At 45.5% G+C, this 21,949-nt stretch overlaps 1 protein-coding gene across 1 annotated transcript; it reads left to right on the top strand.

Moving 5' to 3' along the window:
• The first annotated feature begins 10,985 nt into the window (after positions 1-10,985).
• On the top strand, positions 10,986-20,180 carry tnfaip6 (tumor necrosis factor, alpha-induced protein 6). The gene is made up of 6 exons (XM_040148971.1): positions 10,986-11,119; positions 12,814-12,951; positions 13,924-14,085; positions 18,935-19,163; positions 19,802-19,842; positions 19,939-20,180. The coding sequence occupies exons 1-6, from the start codon at positions 11,020-11,022 to the stop codon at positions 20,058-20,060; spliced, it is 792 nt and encodes a 263-aa protein (XP_040004905.1). The 5' UTR covers positions 10,986-11,019; the 3' UTR covers positions 20,061-20,180.
• Positions 20,181-21,949: the final 1,769 nt, after the last annotated feature.

Raw genomic sequence — 21,949 nt, 5'->3', positions numbered from 1 at the left:
TAATTCCCCGACTGTGCTCAGGTCCAGACCCTGCTCGGAGGGGCATCAACCATCACTTCCATCCCCTGATGCATTTCTTGACGTAAACTGATGTGTGGCCTCGCGGCTGAGCAGGCAGTTTGTCACAGTCCACTTTGGACGCTGTGACATTGCTCCCCCCTGCAGGCCTACTGGGGTATCGCCTTTTTGATTGACCCGTGCGGACGCGTATTTCCAAAATCGGTTGACCTTTTTCGTCACGCTTACAGTGTCACTTTGTTGGGGCGACGTATCAGGTACCAATAAAATAGTTACTGTAGGTACGTGGAAGAAGACAAGACCGTGAGGAACAATCGGGCGCTTTAGAGGAAAGGAGAAAAATACATAAATAAATTACTCCATTTGTGTAAACACTGGGTACCTACTGGGGAACGGCACTGGGAAAAACAAGTGAACCTTGGGGAAAAATTGTGGGAACATGCGGAGGGAAAAGGGGAGAACAGTTGATATTACAGTCCAGTCATTATTCTTACCATGCAATTAAAGAAATTATATTGATATTTATTAGATTTACATTAAAAGATTGATCCACCCATATCTATGTGTTATGGTAGTTTATTACAGGGTTTCCTCCCCAGGTGACAGTCGCAGCCTTCCATAGCCGAGCATTAGAGAAAGGTACGTTTGTTTTCTACTCCAGCTGACTGTTACGAGCCGCCGCAGCGCGGGACCAACCTGCCTGCTGGGATCAAATTTCTCAAAAATGTATTCGTGTCTCTCGACTTGTCCTTATTCCAAATCATACAGTGAAATTTAAAAGAAAACACGATAATAAATCCCGGGACTATCTAAGCCCTGCTCTTTTATATTGTCCAGTATTTTCTCCTAAACACCACAGTTTGTTTGTCAGTGAGTGAAACCACAACGTGTATTTGACATCACACAGTAAGAAGGAGGTTTGTGGGCCGTAATGTGCAGCTGTTCTGCCTTTTTTTACTCTTTAATTACACGACGAGAACAAGGCTTTGAACACCTTATTTCCCAAACGTTTGTTTCCCAGTACTCACCCAGTATTTACCATAAATATTTGAGAGCACCGTTTATTTCTCCTTTCCACTAAAGTGACAAACTGTTACTCCCTCGTTCTTTACGGCCTTGTATTCATTATACCTAAGTTGAAGCACCAGCAGGAACCAGTAAGTGCTCTATTGGTACCTTGGCACCAGTCGGCACCTATTCATACAGTGAAATTACCATGTAAATCGTGGGCTCTATCGTAAAGTGTTGCCGATCTTGTTTTTTTCATGGTTTGGGGCTGGACCCCTTAGTTCCAGGGCGGAGAACTCGTAACGCTACGCCGTTCAGTGATTAAACTTTGTTGCAACAGTTTGGCATAAGGCTCCTTCCTGTTTTAATGTGCACAAAGCCACCTCCGTGACGCCATGGCTTCGCTGGTTTAGTGTGGAGGAAGATGACGGGGCCCGCACGGCCCCTGACCTCAACCCCATCCAGCACCTTTGGGATGAACTGGGACGCTGACTTCCGAGCCAGGCCTCATCAGCCAGCGTCAGCGCTGGACCTGACTAATGCTCTTGTGTCTGAATGGGAGCGAGTCCCTGCAGCCCCGTTCGCGGATGGCGTGGAAAGGCATCGGAGAAGAGCGGAGGCTGTTATAGCAGCAGATTAAGACAGTTATGAAGTGAGAGGTTCACCAATCACACATGGGTGTAATATCAAGGTGTCCATATACTTTAGGCTATGTGGTTCACTGCTACATGCTTATCTGTTGCTCCTAGGAAGCCCGACTGCTCCACGGTATCCTGCCTTCTGCTGCCACCTAGTGCATGGAAAGAAGTGTCGGTGAAGTCACTTGGACGCTCTCATGGGAAACGAGGAACTGCTGTAAGATACTGAAATGTGTGGACGAGGACACGTTCGGCTTGTTAATTATTACATCAGGTGCCTGGAAGCTGCCGGTGGGGGCCCGCCAGGAAGAGGAGAGTCCCTCATGTCACAATGCACAGGATTATCCCTTTAACTCTGGCAAGGTTAACAGGCGCAGGAACAAGGGCTGCAGCTCTCGCAGAAACAATCTCTGAGTATGTGAAAAGCAGAAAACGTTTAGGTGTAATCTCTGACCACCGGGAGGCGCCAGCACTTTTAAAAAGTGAAAAACTGCTGCTGCTGCACTGAGAGGTTCTGGTGGAGGAGGTCGTTTTAATAGTGGCGGTGGGTGACGAGTTCCTGACGGGATCCAGACCTGCTGCAGCTGGACGTCACCTGTATCCACTGTACAAATGTAAAGGACAGTTGTGAGCTACGTGCACGTGTGCTTTACCTGGGTAATCACATTTTCTGCTACTCACTACTTCCGCTCCTCTACATGTCTTTGACAGCTATAGTTACTAGTTACTTTGCTCACGCACAGTATTAATTAGATATATGATCAACAAATAAATCATTGTTTGATATTAGAGCTTATCCTGTTACCAGATTACCCCCCCTCCCACACACACACACACACACATTGGTGTGCACAAGCCTGAAAATAATGTGCCTAAAATGAAAGAGGTTACTGTTTTCTTCAACCCTTGATTTCAGTCATAACCCTGTTCTCCTTTGAAAGGTACATTTTACAACCAAAAAGTCAGAACGAGTGTAAGAGATTCTGAACCCGGGTTACAGAGGCACAAACATGTTAGAAATGTTACCTCTTTTTTTTTTTTTTTGACTTGCCTATTTTTTTTTTTTTTGGCATGAAAAAAGGGAAAATAAGGTCTGTAGTAGGTCCCTTCTTGTGTGGAAAAAAAGTTGAACCGCCTGAACCAGCTCTGATACAACAGCTGTTGCAGGGATCTGGGGATCCGCAGGCTTGGAACTCTCAAACACTGTTTACTTTTTCAAGGTTTGGTAAAGACCAAAGAGTCCAGTACAAACCAAAGCGTCTCACAGGTGGCAGGTTAAGCTGCCCAGAAGTATATAAAGTGGTCAAAATTAGTGCCACCTTTACCATCTGCATCATTACAGTGACCTACACATTAATGCATCAGTAAACTTAATCTAATATTATAATATTTGTTATTCTGAAATGGGCCGATCTGCATAATGAGCAATTTTCCTTTTGGTATCCAACTAACTTTTCTATTCCAGTGGTGTCATTTCATTTTGCAGGAGGGATCTCCAACAAAAAAAAAAAAAAAAAAATGGAAGCGGGTGTGTGTGTGTGTGTGTGTGTGAGACCGAGTGTGAGTCATAGACCACCAGAGTGACGAACACTAGCTCCAGCTCCAGTTTGACACACGCGTGTGCCAGGATATTAAAGTCAGCACAGCCCGTAAGAATTAAAGACAACCCGAAACAAAGACTCTATTATCCTCCGCATCTCCCTCTACATCCATTCATCCAGTCCGTCCTCTCTCCATCTCGGTCTGCTGTATTTGACATCCATGTGGAGGTGGTTCACCGTAATGGTCAGCGTCATAGAGAGAGAGAGAGAGAGAGAGAGAGTCTGAACAGTAAAACAAGCATCGTTTTGGGGTAGTAATTAGCGACCACATGCTTACCCCCAAACGCTCCGGAACATACTGCAGAATTTCCTGGTACTGCTGAAAATTTCCAAATAGTTCAAGAACAATGGGACTTTCACAGCCAAACTAAACTAAAACCACCCAAACCTTAATACTCTATCATATGATTTATAATGGGATTTAGATAAACAGAGCATTGAAGAGAATAACTTTTTTTTTTTTTTTTCTTGCTGGCAACGAAAACCAAGCTGTAAACACAACACTGACACATAATCATCTTTATGTTGCTATTCCAAAGCTGCCTACGAACACATATAGGAGACAACATGATCATCCATTTGGAGTTTTGTTTCTGGCCACGTGGTGAATGTAAGTCCAGTATTCCCTCTCTTTTAGCTCTGTTTTTGAGGGAAACATCTGGCTCTTTGGCTGCTAAATGCTACCCTATATGTACAGCAGCAGCCAGGTGCAGGTCGCGCACTGAAAACAGCCGCCTGCTGATAAACAATGAGTTGTAAAATATGGGTTAGAACCGCTTTAAACCTGCACCATAAAGACCATTTTCATATGAGTAATGGATCAAATGACTAATGTGACCTGTGTTCCCCCTCGGCTCTACAGCACGTTTTAGCATCTCTCAGCTCATTGTTTTTGGTTTAACAGCCCACAACTTATTCACACTCACTGCTCTTATCATCTGCGTTTCCAGCAGCACCAGGCAGCTGTTTTTTTTTTTTTTTTGTTCAGGAACAAACCTCTGATAAACCCCCTGTGTCCAGCACTCAACAACTGGAAACCAGCTGGTGAGCGTACTGGAGCATTTAGCAGCTAAAGGGCCAGATATTTCTCTCAGGAGTCGACCAAAACAGAGCTAAAAAGGCAGAGAATACTAAGACTTCAATACTCCTGGTACGTAAATGCTAATCTTGTGCCATGTCTGCTAGATGGATAAGTAGGCAACTGTTTGGAGATTAAATCATATGTTCAGTTTGTTTGATTAATGCTGATTTAGTTAAACTTAATTAAAATTAGATAAGGTAAAACTGAGTGAGTACAATATTCACAGATTTAAGAGATATTTATTTCATTAGTAATCAACCTTTTTTATTTTATAATTATTATTTATATTTTAGAACATCGTATTCTGCGGTTGCCTCGACAGACACCAAGAGGAGAGTTTTTTTTTTACATCTGTTTTATATATATATAACACATATATAAAACAGATGTAATATATTAATATTGTTATGCTATACACGTGAAAAAAACAGCATATGTTAAATTTGCTGAAACCACAAAACAGATGTAAAAACCAAACCGCAGCGACCTCACGCTTGCTAGTTAAGGCTAGCTGGTAAAAGCTAATCCCCCCCCACACACACACACACACCTGTTTCCTGTAATGAAAATCACATTTGATGCTCCAATATCTTGGTAACTGAGCTTATTGTACGGAATAAATAAGGACGTAGTTAAATCTGGTGATACTAGAGAAAAAAGTACTGGCTAAACTTGTTCCGCTAAAAGCTAACTAGCGTAGAAACTGATGTCCCAGCCTCTGAACCTAGAGGACGTCATATGATTTGATGTGGTTACGCTACCTTTAAATCACATATTTAAATGATTAAATAATAAATTAATTTGTTGGACTGGTTTATCAGTGCAGATGGACAATAAGCTGAAAACACGTCGTTTGTATTTACTGTCTTTATGTATTCATCAGTTACACAGCTTGACCGGTTGCCTTCAAACTTCAGGCCCTTTTTTTTTTCAGATTCACTCTTCCCGTGGTTACTGCGCTCGGCTTTTGCACGGCGGACTTGTGATTTCTCTCACGCGTTTCCGATTGCTCTCTTCGAGGATGAGGCAAAGGAAGGCGAAGGAAGGCAGAGCCTTTTTCGACTAGAAAACCTTCCCCAGCATCGTCAATGAGAGACTGTACACACAGTGACGTCGGCTACGAATGATTTCACGGCATCGGTCTTCTTCTCGGCCGCTAGACACGGCAAACCTCCCCCATTACTGCTCTGTTTAAAAGTCAAGGAAAGAGTGTAAAGACTGTACATTTAAACCGCATGCAAAGACAGAAGTTACATCAGTTTCATATCCATAGTAAATTCAAGGAATGTCCCCGGTACAGTATGAGCTCGGTCAACGTTGTGCTGTCTTTCCTCCAATTACAGACACGATGTCGGCAGTATAAATAATTTCGTACACTTTCATTGTTATTCAATCATCATATAAACGACTCACTCCTCCTCCTCCTCGCGGGACACATGGAAATGATGATGAATCAGCAATTAAAATGCAGTTGTAATATACAGTGTGTCACAATTACCTCGACTGAGGCAGACCTTGTTTCTGTGGGTTTTGAATGGGAGAGGGGCTCTGGGAATTCGGAAAGCACAAATCGTTTCCTCCCAGATCTGGAACCAATCAGCTGCGTGTGTGTGTCTGTGTGTGTGTGTTTGCGTGCGTGTGTGTGTGTGTGTGTGTGTGTGTGTGTGTGTGTGTGTGTGTGTGTGTGTGTGTGTGTGTGTGTGTGTGTGTGTGTGTGTGTGTTTGTTTGCGTGCGTGCCTGTGTATGTCTGTGTCTGTGTGTCTGCGTGTTTGCGCTCTCAAGTAAACCTGGGATTGACTTGGACATATTTTGTTGCAAACTGAGGCATCACACAGTGCATACAAAGGCGGTTTTCCTAAAGCTGTATTTGAGAATAAACTACCTTATTCAACGAGAAATGCATTTTCTAATTGTTTGACACAAAATATACTGATAACCGTGATACCCACAGATCATGCAAACCCATTTCGTAAGACATCTTATAACACCGTACTTTAAATCCACCCACTCAGCATTTATAAGCCGTATATAAACGTGCAATAAATGGTTTATAACGCACTATAATGTAGTTGCAAGCAGACGTAAGTGTCTATAAATGTATTTGTTAACAATTAAAACTCCTCCTGTGAAACACCCATAAGTGGAGGCTGCTGTAAGAAAAGATAATGAACGAAGTTGTAAAAATGTCTTCTTAAGGAGTTAAAACTACATGAGCAACGCAATCATCGCCTGCAGCTATTCATAACACCGTATCTGTCGCTGTCTTGTAACGTTACTGAAATAATAATGAAGTTCCACAATATCAGCATGTCTGGATCCCTGATAGTTGCCGTTTCCTCATTTTGGTACCAGGATGACAAGTTTATTGCAACACGACCAGAACTTGATGATTTATGATACAAGTTACTTATTTCTTTAAAAAGGAAAAAACACAGGGGCCACCAAAGGGCCACACAGCCGCCATGCACCTCTTTGGTTTCATCATTTCTTTCATGCACTTTAAACCTACATTAATTCTTTTATTTGTCACTAAGGGGTAATGCAACAAGTTGTAAACGCAACACTGACATACCATTACCCTAAAAAGTTTATTAGCGAACTTGTTAGCGAACAGCAGACACGGAGCAACATTCATTTAAAGTTACGCTCGTGTCCACCTGATGAATGTAAGTCCAGATTCACTCCCTTTTATCTCCGTTTTGGTCTCAACCAACTCCACTGCAGCATGTTCAGCAGCTGCTGTCGCTTTGGCTCTGGGCTGCTTGGTGCCGGACAGGTAGCATGCAGCGGGTTCGTCAGAGCTTTTGGAAATGGGGTCGAGGAGAACGGTGAGGCTGAGCCGAAGCAGTGGGGGTTGCGGACCATGAAACCAAAACAGTGGGCCGAAAGCTGCTGAAATGGTCTGAGGAGGACTTCAGGATTGGGTGATTCTCTGAGGGGCTCACAATCGCAAGCGACTCATTCTACATAATATGTAGTGATTTTATCCACTGTTAATTTAAAAAAATATCTATTACAGCAGCTTCAAGTATCTAAGTAATATTATCCATTGTTTTTTTTTTTTTAATTTTTGTTGTTTTATTTTCCCTTTATATAAAAAGGAAAACATTTAGAGGAAATACTTTGTAACCAGGTTAATGTATTTTGTAACTTTGCGCATTTATACATTGCTATATTGCTAATTGTTACATTTGAAAAGTTAATGGTTGGACTTAAGTGAGAAAAAAAAAAAAAGTCCAAATCCTCTTCAAATACTCAACAGATGCCCCCCTTCAGATTCCAAAGAGGCCTGGAACAGCCATGAGGATGCCGATAGGAAACTTACCTTATCTGTTTCCAAACTGCTGAGGAAACACAGTCCCGGTTTTCAACTCAGAATGTGTCATTGGTGGTGTATCCCATTACTGACGCTGCGGGAAATACCTAACATTTGGAGAAACCTAACACATGGTGCCGTGATTCATTCCTTTTACTCCGCAACACTGGTCCCCTTATGGTTTGAGTTGTTGAGCAACTATGCTGAAAGGCCTCTGCAGGGGGGCTGAGCAGAGGTACTCTAATCTTCAATCTTTCCCCCTGTTAAAACCCATAATTGGCACAGCACAGGAAACGACCCTGCGTTTAAAACCTTGCATTTATTGAGCTGCAGTAGTCAATATTATCATATTACCAGGACTATATACTGTACAATGCGAAAGATTTAATTCACAGTAAATCCCCGCCGTCACACACACACACACACACACAGAAAATTATCCCCCAACTATGCAGCTCTAAGGAGTATTTCCGCCTCTTTTAGCTCATCGCTTTGGTTTCACGGCACAGTTAAACTTTTCGGTTCACTGTCACTGCTCTCAACAACCCCGTTCTCAACAGCACCGGGGCAGCTAAACAAGCAAACCTTGACTTCAGGGGAAAGTACGCTCCGTGAGAACCGCATGTCAGATGGGCAGGGGGCTTTGGAAACAACCTCCGCACACACCTTTCAGACGTCAGATTGGCGGAGTCCGTGTCCGGCCGTTTCTGTAACCTTCAGAAACGGACAATCAGCCATTCCCACCCGGAGAATTTAGCCAAGGACTGCGTCTCCCCCACTGGTGCTCTGTTTTTCGTCACACGGCTCTTTGTGGCACTTTTCACGCGAACACCCGCGCACAAAGAATTAGCTCCTGGAGATACCACCAGAGACTGTGCGCCGTTATCCCCGAGCTTTTCACTCCGCCATGCAGAGTGGCCGTTCGGAACAGCACGTCACAGGACCTAATTCTGATGGATAACCCTGACCCGCTTTCCACGGTCCACCCAGCATTAAATGACGGACAGGAAAAGTTACAAACTAACGCTTAGCCGCTGGGGAAAGACAAAATCCAGCAACTGAAAGGCTCCTCGGCCGTGGGTGGAGACCAGACCAGAGCGAAGGAGAGGTGGAGATATGGGGCATACATTCATCGGCGCCGTGCAATGCTCCTCGTGTCTTTAGAGCAACTTGCAGGGGCCGAGGTACCCTGGGTCTTGGATGCTGGATCCTACACTTCCCTTAATGCAACTTCAGTGTCTTTCTTTTAGACCCTACCCGGCCTTTTAACCGCTTATGTCTTTCAGACTCCAAGCCTGAATTTGTGTCGCAGACAGTTAAAAATCCGTAGCCTCCAAGTCTAAGGTGAGACAATCCTGATGGGTTACTTTTTTCACCCTATGGAAAGCTCTCTACGGCAGACATTATAGAACTGTTTCCATAGGATGAACAGTACTTTCCAATGATGGATCAACTGATTTTGATGTGCGAACTCAGTGGCGTGACCCTTTTAAAGGTTCCTTTTTGCAAGTGTTTGCCGTTGCTAAATAAGGGGCCAGCTCTGGCCATTTCGGTGCCCTGGGCGGGATTAGGGTCTTTCTTCTTTTCCTCCCCCATTAATCATCTCACGACCCCTCAGGTTTATGTGTTGTCCCTGTGTCATAAACCTGTGTATCAAGTAGTGGAAACTAGCTCAACCTCGGTAACATGCTGGTTACACACTGATGCTTCACTGTATTAATCATCTAATTACGTCTCATATAATAATAGATCAGTCCAAGGACCCCAAGCCGGTACTTTTGCTTTAATGCTTATGCACTTTTACCTAAGTAGGATTTTTCATGCAGGACTTTTACTGGCAATGGGGTATTTTTAATTTGCTGTTTTGTACTTTTACTTAGGTAAGGGATCCGAATACGTCTCGCCATCCAGATTCATGCCCCTCAATCTGTATCTGAGTCCAGCAGCTATCGTAGCGTCGTTATCCAGCATTAGCTTTAATGCTACTCAGCTAGCTGGCGACTACAAATGAAACACCTACACTCAAAATGGCATTTTAGTGTTAACATATGACGACATACCTCTACATTGGGCTTTCTTGTCCTACCGCTCTTCTCTTTGTTTTCTGCCGCGCACCTGAAGGTATTTAGGACCTTTTTGAGCTAATAAAAACTGAAGCTTCACTCCGGCTGACACAATCTAGCGCTTGCCATCAGTCGGTCGGTGTTACGTCCCGGACTCAGGCAGAGCGGTGCACAGTTGCGCCTCATACAGTACCCATCATCCTCTGCTCTGAGTGCACACTGCGCGACATTCTGCGCCCTCGGCAACCGCCTGTGTCGCCGGTGCCACGGGCGCCGCCCTGGCTACTTAGCAGACGTTAGCATTGACAGCTGTTTACTGACCAGTTTAGGAGAAACGTTTGACGTCCAGCATCAAACTTCAGTCCTTTACTCTCCAGCGGCGGAAAGCATCGACTGTGTTAACCTTTGTTGTGCTTCGTTTTCCATCACTCCTTCCCCTCTGCTGAAGTTAGCACGCTAGCCAGCTAGCCCCGTCCCGTCGCGCGATACAGCTTTGTGAGCGTGCGTCACTGTAGCGCCCAGTCCGCCCCCTCAGTCCAGCACGAGAGGATGAACCAGAGGGCGCATTCTTCTTGTCAACGCAGCGATGGCTGAGGTAAACCGCTGTCAATGCTAGTGTGGGCTATGTAGCGATAGCAAAAACCGACACATAGCACCTTTAAGTCTGCATTGCAGTAAGTCAGGGCGTAGTGTCTTTTTGCCTGCCCCCTAGTGGCTGATACTTTTTTATTTCACAGCGTTTATCCGATAACTTTAGTTACCAGTTACTTGGCAGACTTCGGATTAATAATACAAAACATAATCAAAAAATAAATCATGATGAGACATTATAGATTAAGAGTCTCGGCAGTAGGTGAAATGATTGAAACTAGACCCACCTTTTCCCCTGTAGCACTGTTCTTTCCTGCGAGTAACCCAAACCAAATTTCTACCAACCGTGTTGAAATGGCAGTAAAGGGTATTGAACGTTTATTAAAGTGATTTAACATCAAGGCGTCAATCATTTACGCTAATTCTTTAATGCTGGCGTGAATGAGTGTATTTTCTAACCTTTTACTTGTCAGGGCAAACGATCTGAGTACTTGAGCGCGCCCAACGTGCACAGAACTCAGATGCGTGGCCGGTAGCTGTAGCACTTGAGCGCGATCCACTCGGTAACTGCCCACCTCTCTGGGGAGGCAGCAGCCGCGGTTATTCCGCGTATAAAGCCAGGGGCGGCAGCGGCAGAGGGGCAGAGGAGGGATCTCCTGGAAACATCTGGAGAGAGCAGCTGCGCACACCGAGGGCTGCAGGATGCGCGTCTTCGCTCTGCTCTGGACACTCGGGTTCCTGCTGAAGGAGGCCCAGGCGTGGGGCTTCAAGAACGGAATTTTTCACAATTCCATATGGCTGGGTAAATACCTCGTGTTTTGTTTTTTGGGTTTTTGTTTGTTTTTCTTCTCCCCCGCCGCGGTGGTCGGTGTAGATGGCGCCGGGCGATCAGCTTTCCCTCCGCCAGAAAAAAAAAAAAACCCAGTCGCCGTCCGACCGACGTCCGAGGTCGTCGCATCCAACTTTCCCTCCGCCGAAGTCCAAAAAAAACCCAGTCGGGTCGCGACGTCCGGGGGGGGTCGCGCGTTACGGTCGGAAAAACCCAGTCGGGTCGCGACGTCCGAGGGGCGGTCGCGTTAACACGGTCGGCGTCGCTGAACGGGACGTTGCCGCTCGGCGAAGTCCGTCGAGTTTGCTCGGGCGTTATTAACGTTTGAACGTTGCTCTGAGTTTTAGGCTCCAATCAGCTGCCTTCGGCCTCTGGGTCAGAGAACTTGCCTTCACAATAAAAGGCGTATCGTGAGGAAAAACGAGGTCCGGCTGGACGCACCGGTCCAGCCGGACCTGGCCGGGTCCTGAACGAGGCCAGTAAAGGCGGGGACGTGACTTGGTCTCGGGGTTTGTTTGTTTGTTTGTTTGTTTGTTTTCCTCCCAAAATGCACACGGGTCGGAGGACACGAGGACGGATGGGTTCGGCTTACTTCAAAGGACGAGACCAGAGCACGGAGTTCCGTGTCATTTATACTGGGGAAAAAAAATCAAACGAGCTGCACGCACGCACACACACACACACACACACACACACACACACACACACACACACACACACACACACCCCTGACTCTCATTCCGTGAACCCCGTTCTTTACACTTTCATGAGGTGCGGGTGGAAGTCTGCTGTAGCCACGGGACAGTGTTTCATGTCCCTAATGAGTTCACCTCACCTGGATCACACGCACAGCATTTGCTACTACTACTATTATTATTATTATTATTATTATTACTATTGTTTCATGCAACTCTCGTCCTCTGTCACATGCGTGCCCGGGTATTGGCAGACTTTGAGTTGCACTCGCTCCTTTTCCAGTCTGTCGCCTGGTGCGAGGAGCAAACCAGGTCACGTCCCACTGAGGTCAGAGACCCGGGACGGCGGCGTGAAAAAGGTTTCAGGTGGGGCAGACAGATAAAACAACACACACACACACACACACAGAGAACTAAACAGGTAACAGTGCGACGAAGGCTGAGACGTGCTACTGAAACAGCGGACGACCACGGAACAGTGAGTCCCGTAGCGCGTCAGTTTAATTAGTGGTTAATCGGAAACAACTGAAGAGGTTAAACGGATCAACATATCAACTTGAGGCTAATTTCCCAGTGCTCTCTGCCTAGTTTTGCAGTCATGCATGTGTAAAGCCAAAACAGGATCAGCAGAGGACTCCCCGCCGAGGAGGCCAGGGAGCAAGTGACCACATTGTTGGTGAGCTTCCAAAGTGAAGGGGGTGGGGGTGGGGTGGGGGGGTGTCACAGTTCGTCTCTGCCTTCCCCGTTTTATGCTTGGCTCAGTTTGACCTCCGGGCTTCTGGCTAAGGGCGTCGTCAGCCGGCTCCACCATAGCCCCCTGGCCGTGTTCTTGTGCCTCGCGGAGCCAAACCAGGTCCTAGAAATGTGCGTCGGGGCAGCTCTGATTCACAAAACTGTGGCAGACTTTCCCCCAGATGTTCTCTCTCATCTTTGCGTCTTGTTTTTCCTTTTGTTTCCCCCTCTCGTCGACAGAACAAGCGGCCGGAGTTTACCACCGGGAGTCGCGCAAAGGGAGGTACCAGCTGACGTACCGGGAGGCCAAGGCTGTCTGCAAGTACGAGGGCGGCGCGCTGGCCACGTACGAGCAACTGGAGGCGGCTCGGCAAATAGGTCTGCAGCCGCTCGCCCACAGACACGTCTGCGACACACGTGCGGGGCCCCCTCCGACCGACTCGAGGCAGACGCAGGCCCCTCGCATCAGCGGTCCGCTTCACCGGCCCGCTGTTCGTCTGCCCCCCAATAACCCGCTGGGAAGCTTCTAACGCGTAGAGAAAGGGCTTTCGCGTGTTCACGGGGTTAAAGGTCAGAGCTGTTGCGTGACTCCTGTAAACGCCCGCCAGCACCTTCCCGTGGCGCGGAGATGGAGTCCAGCCACTCCGCCTTGGAGGCCCCTCTGTTATCTGGGCTGCTCCGTGGTGTCCCACGCCAAACCCCGAAGCCCACCCACTGCCGCAAATTAGAAAAACAACAGATTAACAAACCCAAAAAAACCCCAACTGGTTTTAATGGTCACCAGAAGGCTCATCCAGTAGTTTCTGTCTTTTGAGGAGGCCCCGTTGGCGGAGTGGAAAGAGAGACGTTCTGTGGTTGGCGGAAAACAGTCCGTCTCCATTCCGGATATATTCCTTCAGAGAAACCCGGTACTTTCTGATCGATAATCATTGGCATGTTTACTGCAAATGGCCACGTGCGTCACTTCCGGCGCTTTGACTCGTGTTCAGTTCTAGCGTCTCTTTAGGAGAAAATTAAGGGTAGATTAAAAAAAAAAAAAAAATATATATATATATATATATATATATGACCCCCTCTTCAGCCCTGGGCAGTGTCTGTAGGTCTGCTTTTCAGGTTTTCACGCAGCCTCCACGGCCGTCACCACTAAGCTAGGGTAGCCCGTGTAAGGCCTGAGAGGCTGCGACGTCCCCCGCAGCTTTCAACTCCCCCCACATCTGGACAATGCTCGGAGAGGTTTTAGTTTGAAAATCAATCATCGAGCTGGACAACAAATGGAGTTTTGAACAGTAAGGGGGGGGGTGGCTGAGTATCGCTGCGTGAAACAGACGTTTTTTTCTTCTCTTGGGTCAGGTTTCCACGTGTGTGCAGCCGGATGGTTCGACAAGGGGCGCGTCGGCTACCCCATCGTCAAAGCTGGTGCCAACTGCGGCTTCGGGAGGATTGGCATCATCGACTACGGATACAGGCTGAACAAGAGCGAGAAATGGGACGTGTACTGCTACAACCCCAACTGTGAGTAGGCGCTGTATACATAGTGATGAACGGTGGCTCGCATGACGGTTCATTGAGTGCCGTACTTAAAGCTGCACTGATCAATATTTTTCTATTGACGATAGATCAGAAGACTATGTGTAATGTGAAAGCTGTTGCTCGTAGGGACAAAACCCACAGAGATTTATCACCTAACTCCGCAGCTACACCCGGCCTTCACGGAGCGCTTTAGCGTCTTTCGGCTCACTGTTTTGGTTTTTAAAGCCACTCCGCTCCGCTGTTTTCGGTTTTAAAGCCACTCCGCCCCGCTGTTCGGGTTCACGCTGCCCCTCGCCGCCCCTCACGGTGTCGTTTTCAGCTGTGTGTCGGGCAGACCCACCGTACGCGACCCTGCTCGGCGCCAAACAGCGGACAGACACAGTTAGCCACCGGCTGGTACGCTAGCGGCTAAAGAGCCCGATATTTCCCTCCCTCGCCTTCGTCCGCTGGCCAGAAACACAACTTTGAATGAATAGTAATGTTGCTCTGTATCTGCGGGATGTGTAAATAGTAATTAGTAACACATTTGCTATTAGCAACTACACAAGGTAAAGTCAAGGTTGTGTTTAAATATCTTTCTTGCTGCCATCGAGTGGCCGTAAAAAAAAACAAAACGGCAGGTTTAGGTGCTTTTACTTTACCGGTTTTGTCCAACTGTGACGTCTACTTCTACTGCACTACATTTACTTGACACCTTTAACTCAAATAATATGATACTATAACACTATGAAAGGGATATTCTGCACAATTTTCCAATCCCGACATCACCGCGTTACAAGCTTGCTAGCAAACAGTTGCCTCTTGCTACGGAAAAACGGAGACAAGAGGTTTATGAGAACCTTTTTGCTGACAACTGGGTTGGTTAGAACAATTAATCTGGAAGCCATAAAAGCAAAACAATGACCCAGAAGAGGACAAAAACATCGCGTTGGGTAACTATTCTCCAAGGGTTCAAGATCGACCCCTTTTTACATTATCCTGAGTTGTTTAGTTGAGCCTGAATATAAAAACTATTGATTTATGGAGCATGTTTTAATGCTAGTAAGTCTGAATGTTTGCTAGTATGTTAAGTAAAATACTGAATGCAGGACATGTAGTAGTATTTGTGGTGCTGGTACTTTCACTCAGGTAAAATATCTCATTTCCTCTTTCACTTTTAACCAATGAGGTTTCACGTGGTTTCAAGCGTAAGTGACGACACAGCTATGGCTGTTAAGGTGTCAGAGTCACGAATCCCAGAAAGGGAAGGGAGACCCAGACCGACAGTTTAGGAGTAGTCATCGAGTCTGGCTCCACAGACTCAGTCAGGATTTAGTCATCACCACTGTTTCAAGTCAAGCACGAGTGATGATATGGAGAACTTATCCAGCGCAGGGTGGGACCACAGTGAGAGCCGGGGCTTTTTTGTTGTCCTCGGTCAACGCCGCAATCTCTGTCTCACCCTGTGAGTTATCACGGTCAGACCCAGAATAAACCGGGAGGAAGTGAGAACCTCAGTCCGGATAAGATGTTGATGGCGTAACCGAGTGAAGTGAAAGCTCAGACGGTGGCTGGACTGTGAGTGGGTGGTTTTTAAAAAGCCGCCACGCTCGAATGATTCACCAGAGTCTGGACAAAGGAGTGTGACACATTAACGTGATCAAGATTTCACCATGCGCTACTACACTACTTCAGAATCAGGAAAACTTTATAGTTTCATCACAAGGCGAACAAAATTTATCTTTAGTATGGCTCACAAGTGGAAAAAACAGTCTCGGATGGATTAGGAAAATGGGCCCAAGGGCAAACACGTCACATACATCGCACCTCTTTGTGGTCATTTTACGTCTCTTTGTGTTTGTGGCCGTTTCGTGGCTCATTGCGGTGCTTTTGCATCCCTTTCCTGATCGTTTTGAAACTACTTGTCGTTGTTTTGCTTCTGTTTTTAGTCATTTTGTGCCTCTTATTTTGTGTCCTTTTAACTGAGCTCTTTTGACTGTCAGAGGAGAAATATTGACAGTCACTTCACGCCCAGGGGCCCCCTAAACCTCCCGGGCCCCTGGGCCAGGGAGACTCCGCGTGTCCGGTGGGCCCGTTAGGTAAATCCGTCCACGCACAAAGTACACGTGAAGTAAAGAACATATTGAATACGGGAGATAAATGTGATAACTATGGTTGTTCAGCAAGTGCAAATGTGCAGGTGTGGTAAACGGACTGCGCTTATTGAGCGCTTTTCGAGTCTTATCGACCACTCAAAGCGCTTTTTCAAGTCACACACACACATTCACGCAGCACTCTTTTCTTTTCACATGCGGCGCTTTCCACGCACCCACGCACCGATTATACATCGGGGGCAATTTGGGGTTCAGTAAAGGGGGACCGGACGAGCCGGGGATCGAGCCACCGACCTTCCGGTTAGCGGACGACCCGCTCTATCTCTACCACAGCTGCCCCCCCCAAACATTTCTAAATGTTTAGAAAATAGAAGATGAAAAACACCTTGAACTTTCATAATGCATCACTCTATTTTTATTTAAAGCTTACATTCAATTCAGTTACACTATGCAATGAAATTCTTACTTTGCCGTCTCTGTGCATTGCCATTATATGGACGGGGGAATAGTTGAGCAGTCCAGTACATGTGAAGTAATTCAATTAAAAAAAAGGCACCAAACACTCAGTCTGTCCGATGTTTCAAAATAAAACGTGACCAATACGAGAAACCATCATCAACCATCTCCTAGGAACATGTCCAACTCTCTAAGCCGCTAAATGCCCCTCCACGGTCACCGGCTGGTCTCTGACTGCGCCTGTCTGCTGTTTGCTGCCGAGCAGGAGGTGGACGGTGGAAATGTCTCGAGCTTTTCTTTCACTGAGTGAACCAAGACGGTAAAGTCGCGGCCCGTGAAACAAAAGCTCCAAAAAGCTGAGGGGAGCTGCAGCGTCAGGTGATAATTCTTTGGGTTTGTCACCACGAGCAACAACTTGCACTTCATGCATATACATGTGGTCCGGGGTTGATGTGAAAATTTTGATCACAGCAGCTTTAGTCTTGATGATTAAAGAGTTGTGATCGATGTAAGTGCTCAGCAAGACATTTTACAGTTGAAAAATAAACTCGTAGGTGCTCTCTGGTGGACAAACTATGTAACCTATGTCAAACTGCTAATGAGACATTTTTAAATCCGCAGAACTGGACATCAAATGAGAAATCATTGATATCATCGTCTAACAACTTATGTTTCATACGTACGGGCTTACCGTTTTTAATGATCTACAAATGAGAAATGATTTAAGACAACATCCAATTCCATATCCCTCCAGGACGTCTAGGGGAAAAGCTCTGGATGCCATTGTCACCAGTCTCCACATGTGTATTTGATTTCCTTTACTCAGCAAAAGGATTTTCTTTCTGTTGTTCCAAATTCATTCAGAGCTCAGATGCAAGAGACAGACCCCCCAAACCAAAATACTTCCTGTGCACATTCCCACCAGCGGATTAAGGAATACATTGTGGGGAATTACCGCACTGGCTACTTCGCCTGAGAGCATAGACACCAAATTTATCCACGTCCCCGGCTGACAGTGGGGCAGAGCGGCCTTTGACTGTGGCGATATGAAACGTGTCCCTACTTTTCATATACGCGTGGTAAATTGATATTCTGTATATACAGAGTATTGCATGTATATAAAATGTGAGAAATTGAGTGTGAATGTTGTCGTGGCCCTCTTGTTGGATGTGTGCTAGGGTGCGTTCAAGTGTAGACAGTAAGGATGCAGCCGGGTTTAATTTGAATCCTTTTCAAGTGAGCCCCCGCGTGTTAATCTGCTGCGCAGAGCTCGTACCGTTCACCAAATGCACATGGGCACGCCTTGGTGTGTGTGCATTAACAAAAAAAAAAACAAAAACCAAACAAACTGTGTTTTAAAGTAGGTTTTCCCAGTCCGGGGCAAAAGCGGCCCGGCAAGTGGAGAACGCCATCTCACGTGACGGTTTTTGTCGGTGGACCATCTCACCGTCTTTTCGATTATTTCTAAATGTAGACAAGACATCAAATCCTCCATCCAAGAAGAGGCTGGTGGTGGATTTGGAGAGAAAAAAAATAAGAAGGAGAATACGCCTTCGAGCAACAAGGCACAATATCTCTCTCTCTTTTTTAATAAGACCACCTGGGTCCTCTGTCGCACCGAAAACGGCAAATAAGGGACAGGGATTCAGGGCTGTGGAAATAGAAAACCTGTTATCTTTGGGCAAGAACAAAACACAGGGATGTGATCTGCAGGAGAGAGGGAGCAACTATCGCATGTATCGTCTGTGTTTGCAGCCAGCCTGCTGACGCGACTTTCTGTAAGACTGCGTGAAACCTTAAACTGAACCGAAGTCAGACGAGCACACGAGAGGCAGAACAAACCCTACTGAGAATTCCTGCCCCGCATTCCTCAGCAAAGTCTGACTCAAGCTCAGTAAGAGGTCGTAGTAAGTTGATATCTTATGAAGTAATTTAGGAGCCGACCGGGTTTCTTCTAGCAGGGAGGTTGCAGGTAGACGGGGGGAAAATGTTTTAATGGACACGGTCATTTGTCCCGCTCTGGAACAAAAAGGCGATGTCCCCCAGTCTTCATCCTGAAACGCGCCGTTGTTTTAAAAACCGGGGAATGAGCACAGCGTCAGACCGGTTTGAATCCGGGCGCTTCAGAGGTCCAGAACCGGACCAACAGTCACGGTGCGGACAAGTTAACCCGCAGTTTGAGCACCAGTCTTTTATATTGTCCGTAAAGTGACCTCACATGGGGTCCTGAACCTACGTTTAAGCAACTCAGCACTGAAACACGTCGCTCATGTGTCTTACAGCCAAGGAGTGCGGCGGAGTGCTGACGGATCAGAAGAAGATCATTCATTCTCCCGGTTTCCCCGAGGAGTACCAGGCAGAACAGATCTGCTACTGGCACGTCCGCGTCCGCCTCGGCCAGAGGATCCGCCTCCGCTTCCTGCAGTTTGATGTGGAGGACGACACGGCGTGTCTGGCAGACTACCTGGACGTGTACGACAGCTACGACGACGTCTCCGGCTTTGCTGGGAGGTAGAGAAAAGCCGATCCCAGTACTCCGTCAGACCGGCGTCGCTCTGATTTGTGTTGTGGTGCACTGTGGCCAGAGGAGGTCGCTGTGACATTTAGCACCTCTCACGGTCAAGTGTATTCAAGTCACCTGTTTGTCGAGGCTGCAACCTAACAAACTGCCAGTGTTTTCAATCTATGTGATAACTAGTGATAATTTCATCCGTAAAATGGCAGAAAATAGTGAAAAGGCCCGTGAAAAGTTCCCAGAGCCCAAAGTGACATTGTCAGATTTCTTCTTTTGTCCAACCAGCAGTTTAAAAAAAACACGTCGATACTCAATTTACTGTGATATAAGATAGAGAAAAGCAGCAAATGCTCACATTTGAGAAGCTGTAAAAACAAAGGGTTTTATATTTTTGTTTGATGAACCACTTACGTGATTTACGTGACGTTATTGAGACTGTCGGTGATTCATTTGCTAATAATTCAATCGGCTTTTTGTTGCAGCAGTAGCGTTTACAATGAATAAGAGGAAGAGGAGGAGGTTTTATGAGCGTGGAGATTCCTTTTCCCGCCCTGTGCATGTGCATATATCTGCGGAGAATGTGAGATGCAGGTTTTAACGTGAATATCCCTCTTTTTGTTCTGCTCCTTCACAGGTTCTGCGGCGATTACATACCTGACGACATCATCAGCACAGGTGAGACGCCAACGTGCGATATTTCTGCGTTACTGTGAGGAAAGAGTTGTCGACGACAGCGCACTGACGGATCTCTCTCCTTTTTTCCTTTCACAGGAAACGTGATGACGTTAAAGTTCCTGTCCGACGCTTCGGTCACAGCCGGGGGCTTCCGGTTAGAATACAAGGCCTTTAATGCATCTCTCTTCTCAGCCAATCACACCCACTATCTTCACTGACTAATGGTCTGATACACTGACGTAATCCTGTTGCTGTATTTATAATGTCACTGGTTACCTCGTGTACTGTAATAAATTAGTCTTTATAGCTCATGAAAGGAACAATGCTGTCAAATAAACAAGGTCATGAAATCGTGTTGCAGTTCCTGATACTGTTCTTATGTTGCGGAAACAATCCTGACTTTGTATTCACTTGTCCTGAGGCTTACTTTTCCGGTTATTCCCATGAACTTTTCCCAGACTTTCGTGCCGCCAAGTCTCTTCACAGCCGCAGCATCCGTGACCATGGTTAACGCTTTGGCCTCTCTGATTTTAGTGTCTTATTACTGCATCTTTTGCGATCCATCGCTTTCCTTTGCACCTGTTCGCATAATGCTGTCCTCGTGGATTGTTATCCAAGCATTGCATTTTGTGCATTTTGCAGGTTTTTGTTGTTAGATTAAGTCACATTTGTTTTGCATGTTCAAGCAGGACTAATCAAAGGGAATCTGAGAGGAAAGTATCTCCAGTATTTACTACTTTTGCCTTCTTTAGAAATGTATTTTTTGTACCTTCATTTGCTCGGTTGTTATTCAGCTGCTATGCGGGCGCTGCTCTCTTGGACTTTGCACATGTTAAGTTTTTTCTTTTTTCTCGATCAGCTGAGTTTGTTTCGTCGTTCTAGCTCGTAATTGAAATCAAAGAGGAATCAAGAGGAGAAACATGGTTTTTGCACCTGCTGTATATTGACATGATAATAACGCACTTTTTCTTTAAATCATTGAGGACTGACCCCAAATACGGTCCAGGAGCGAATGACATCAGTCCTTCTTAGGTCCCTGAAATCCCGTTGAGATCATTAAGATGCTGGTCTTGTCTTAACTACTAATATAACGCAGTCCCGACTCACAGTTTAGAATGAAATTCTTCACTTCAGTCATCAGAGGGAGATTGAATTCTTGATTACAAGTAGAGCTGCAAATGATTAATGCTGATTGATTAATCATTCAAGTCATTTTTCAAGTGAAAACTCCAAAAACCCTCGCTCTGGTTGTGATGATGTGGTTTTTAACTTTGTTTTATATCATTGCATACAAAGTGAATATGTTTGGGTTTCGGACTCACGGTCAGGCAAAACGAGATATCTGAGGGACCTCACCTTGGGCTTTAGGAAACTATGATGGTGACATTTTATAGAACAAACGATTATCTGATTAATAAAAAAAACCCCCAAAAAAACAATAATCACAACTTTAATCAATTACGATAAATTATCTTGACTTTTAGATAATTAAAAAATACAAGCACCAAAAAAGATCCAGAGTAATAATCTGACTAATCGCTGCCGTTTTTTGTTTTTTTTAATTAAATTTGGGGCTATTTATTCATATCTCGTCGCTCTACTGTAACTTTACTGTAATTTTTTTTATTTTTTATTCTATTTTTCATCTTTTATTACAATATTTCCTTGTGTTTGATGCAAAGCACTGCGAATTACCTTATTATTATTATCATCACTGTTACAATTTTTTCTTAAGCAGCTTTATCAACATGCAGACAACATTTAGATCCAGGGGCTAACAAGAAGACAAATAAGAAACAAGCCATACCTATCAAATAGAAACACTGAAAGAGGAAAAAAGAAAAAGAGTGAAGGACTATTCAAAGAGTGACATAGACAGCCTTAGTTGCTTTTGAATGAGAAAAGGTCCCAATACAGCCTATGAAGTGCGTCATCGATTCATATTTAAATATTTTAAATAAAGGTTTTGTTTTTGTGAATTTACAGTGATGGATGTGGTGTTTGGCGAGAATAAAAAAAATGACTTATATTTATTATTATAATTGTTTCATACAATACTTAAATCTTTAACATGAAATTATTATTTGAAAACTCTACTCATCTGTTT

Source organism: Xiphias gladius, chromosome 16, assembly GCF_016859285.1.
Source record: "Xiphias gladius isolate SHS-SW01 ecotype Sanya breed wild chromosome 16, ASM1685928v1, whole genome shotgun sequence".
In the NCBI taxonomy this organism is placed as follows: domain Eukaryota; kingdom Metazoa; phylum Chordata; class Actinopteri; order Istiophoriformes; family Xiphiidae; genus Xiphias; species Xiphias gladius.
Note: the sequence above shows the minus strand (reverse complement) of the source record. Positions and strands in the feature narration are given on the sequence as shown.

Bases quoted from the DNA above. Each gene is read 5' to 3' on its own strand.
- tnfaip6 (XM_040148971.1), top strand. From the start codon at position 11,020: ATGCGCGTCTTCGCTCTGCTCTGGACACTCGGGTTCCTGCTGAAGGAG. The intron at 11,120-12,813 runs GTAAATACCTCG...TCTCGTCGACAG, and splicing joins TCACAATTCCATATGGCTGG to AACAAGCGGCCGGAGTTTAC. The intron at 14,086-18,934 runs GTGAGTAGGCGC...TGTGTCTTACAG, and splicing joins GTACTGCTACAACCCCAACT to CCAAGGAGTGCGGCGGAGTG.